Source organism: Nannospalax galili, unplaced genomic scaffold, assembly GCF_000622305.1.
Source record: "Nannospalax galili isolate Female #2095 unplaced genomic scaffold, S.galili_v1.0 scaffold46, whole genome shotgun sequence".
Classification (NCBI taxonomy): domain Eukaryota; kingdom Metazoa; phylum Chordata; class Mammalia; order Rodentia; family Spalacidae; genus Nannospalax; species Nannospalax galili.
The window spans coordinates 1,935,744-1,938,214 of record NW_008355790.1 but is presented as its reverse complement, the minus strand read 5'-3'; the positions used below and the strand labels follow the sequence as shown (position 1 = coordinate 1,938,214).

The window sequence follows — 2,471 nt, the reverse complement described above, 5'->3', positions numbered from 1 at the left end:
CCTCTGCCTCCCAAGTGCTGGGATTAAAGGAGTGCACCACCATTCCCGGCTCAATGGCTATTTTTTAAAAATTTTATTTATTATTTTTATTTTATGTGTATGCGTGTATTGTCTGCATGTAGATAAGTGCACCTGTGTCATGAAATGCCCACAGATGCTAGAAGAGGTTGTCGGATCCCCTGGGACTGGAGTTATGGACAGTTGTTAGTTGCCATGTGGGTGCTGGGATTTGAACCCGGGTCTTCTGCAAGAACAACTAGTGTTCTTAACCACTGAGTCATCCCTCCAGCCTCTTCAATGGCTATTTTAAGAAGAAGACAATTTGGTTTGGGGGATTAAGGAAGATTTTTAGATATATTTCTTATGCTTCAAAGCCAGGAGAAAGCTAACCACACACACACACACACACACACACACACACACACACACGCAGTATTTAAGAATTTTTTCAAATAAATTTAAAATCAAATATAGTAAGATCTAATACAATTAGTAGACATCCTTTATCAAGAACATTTGAATTTAGATATATTTTTAAATTACAAAGTTTTTTAATAAGATTATCATGTGGTTAATAGTCACAAGGAAAAATGTTATGTTAATATTTACTCTGAGACCAAATAGTAGTTAATACAAGTTTCATACAATTCATGCAAAACAATCTTAAGTTTTTTAAAACAGTCCTAATTAGACTTAGCTGTCCAAGCCTGTATCATTCCTCATTTTGGTGATTCCCTGGTTGACACAGCCAAATCAAAATAAATATTAGAACCACATTCTTCTCTCTTAGAGGAAACCAGAGATAACTGGTCTGTTCTAGCTTTTTCGCCCACATCTTTTTGTGGGACCTGAGTAGGTACTGGTCCCTACTAAGTATTTCTTCACCTGTGAAGGTACAAGATAAGATTTCCAAAATCCCACCAGTTCAAAAATGCCAATACTAATTTTAAGCAAAGTTTTTTTTGAATTTCATCTCAATATTCAAATTTATCAGCAAAAATTATTTTATTTGGCCTTTACCACAAGCCAGTATTTATACCAGAAGTCAGAATTAACACATAGTTTGAAACCAGAAAATTCCCAAACCATCATCTTTTGCAGCTTTTTAAATTTAATATAGTAACATTTAAAAAATATGGGCATAAATTAAACTTTCATTTTGCTTCACATCTTACAGAAATAATGTTTAAAAATGAAGTCAAGGGGCTAGAGAGATGGTTCAGTGGTTAAGAGCACTGGCTACTTTTACAGAGGACCTGGGCTCAATTCCCAGCTCCCACATGATGGTTAACAACCATCTCTGACTCCAGTTGCAGAGGATCCGACACCTTCTTCTGACCTCTGTGGGCACTGCACTTATACATATGCAGACAATACACTCATAACGCATAAAATAAAAATAATAAAATATTTTTTTAAAAATGAAGTCAAAAGAAAGAGCAGCAAGACAAAGGGGAACAAATGGAACCTACATACGACATCGGGTGGATTCCCTGAATGAAAAAATAAGTGGATGAAGAGATGAATGGGAAGATACAGAACAGAACTCAAGGCTGCCATTTACCTCTATGAGAAATGCAACCATCTTCTTCCCATCAGCTTGCGGATTGGCCGATTTGTTAAATTCCAAATCAAAATAAAGCTTGCACACAGCATTTTCTGGAATAACTTCGTAACAATGCAAGAGAGTTTTTCTAAATTGAATAATTCAAGATTGTTAGACATATCTTATACTTTATTTTATTTTGATTTTTTTGAGACAGGATCTCCCTGCACCCGCAGCTGGCCTGGAACTTGCTTTGTGGACCAGGCTGGCCTCCACCTCACAGAGATCCACCTGGCTCTGCTCCTGAGTGCTGGGATTAAAGGTGTGCACCACCATGCCCAGCTTAACTGCTTTTGAAAGGAGACTTTCTCTTGATAAGCTCTCATCCACCCATCTTGGATGAGGGAACTGTCCTTTTCCTCAAGTCTCTTTCTCTCCTTCTGCCCAATGCTTAAATTTTTATTAAAACCATTTCTTTATAAACCCCAACTTTGCTTCAAAAACAAATGTTTTTTTTTCAAAGTAAAAAGAAAAAGCTTGAGAATCACCAGACTTTGATAAGTCCTCAGTGTGCACATTTGCTGGTATATTCCTGTGGGCAGGAGAGGAATGACTGACCTGGGTAAAAAGTAACAGATGCTGATTCAAATGTCAATGGCATTCAGAAGGCATTCTATACAAGGAAAGATTTGTAGTATCTTTAAAAAGGAAAAGCGATGAGTGGAGTGTATGTGACAGGAATTCACAGGTGTATGCACAGGTGTACACACACACAATCTCTAACAGTGCCATATTTATAATGCAAGATGAGATTTAGCTTCATTAAAACACCATTTTCTGTCACATTATCTGAAAAATTTTCATTCACTTCTGTTGGTACCCATCTAAGAATACAGAAATAAACCTACCCTTGTATTTGAATGCC

At 36.8% G+C, this 2,471-nt stretch overlaps 1 protein-coding gene across 10 annotated transcripts in view; it reads right to left on the bottom strand.

The window, feature by feature from the left end:
* Window positions 1–2,471, bottom strand: part of Primpol (primase and DNA directed polymerase) — a 42,747-nt gene that overhangs the window by 31,370 nt on the left and 8,906 nt on the right. For all 10 annotated transcript variants that reach the window (XM_029556382.1, XM_029556390.1, XM_029556386.1 and 7 more), the window contains one exon: window positions 1,565–1,694. In XM_029556382.1, the coding sequence (XP_029412242.1) occupies window positions 1,565–1,694 (130 nt within the window). The remainder of the gene's footprint in view (window positions 1–1,564; window positions 1,695–2,471) is intronic.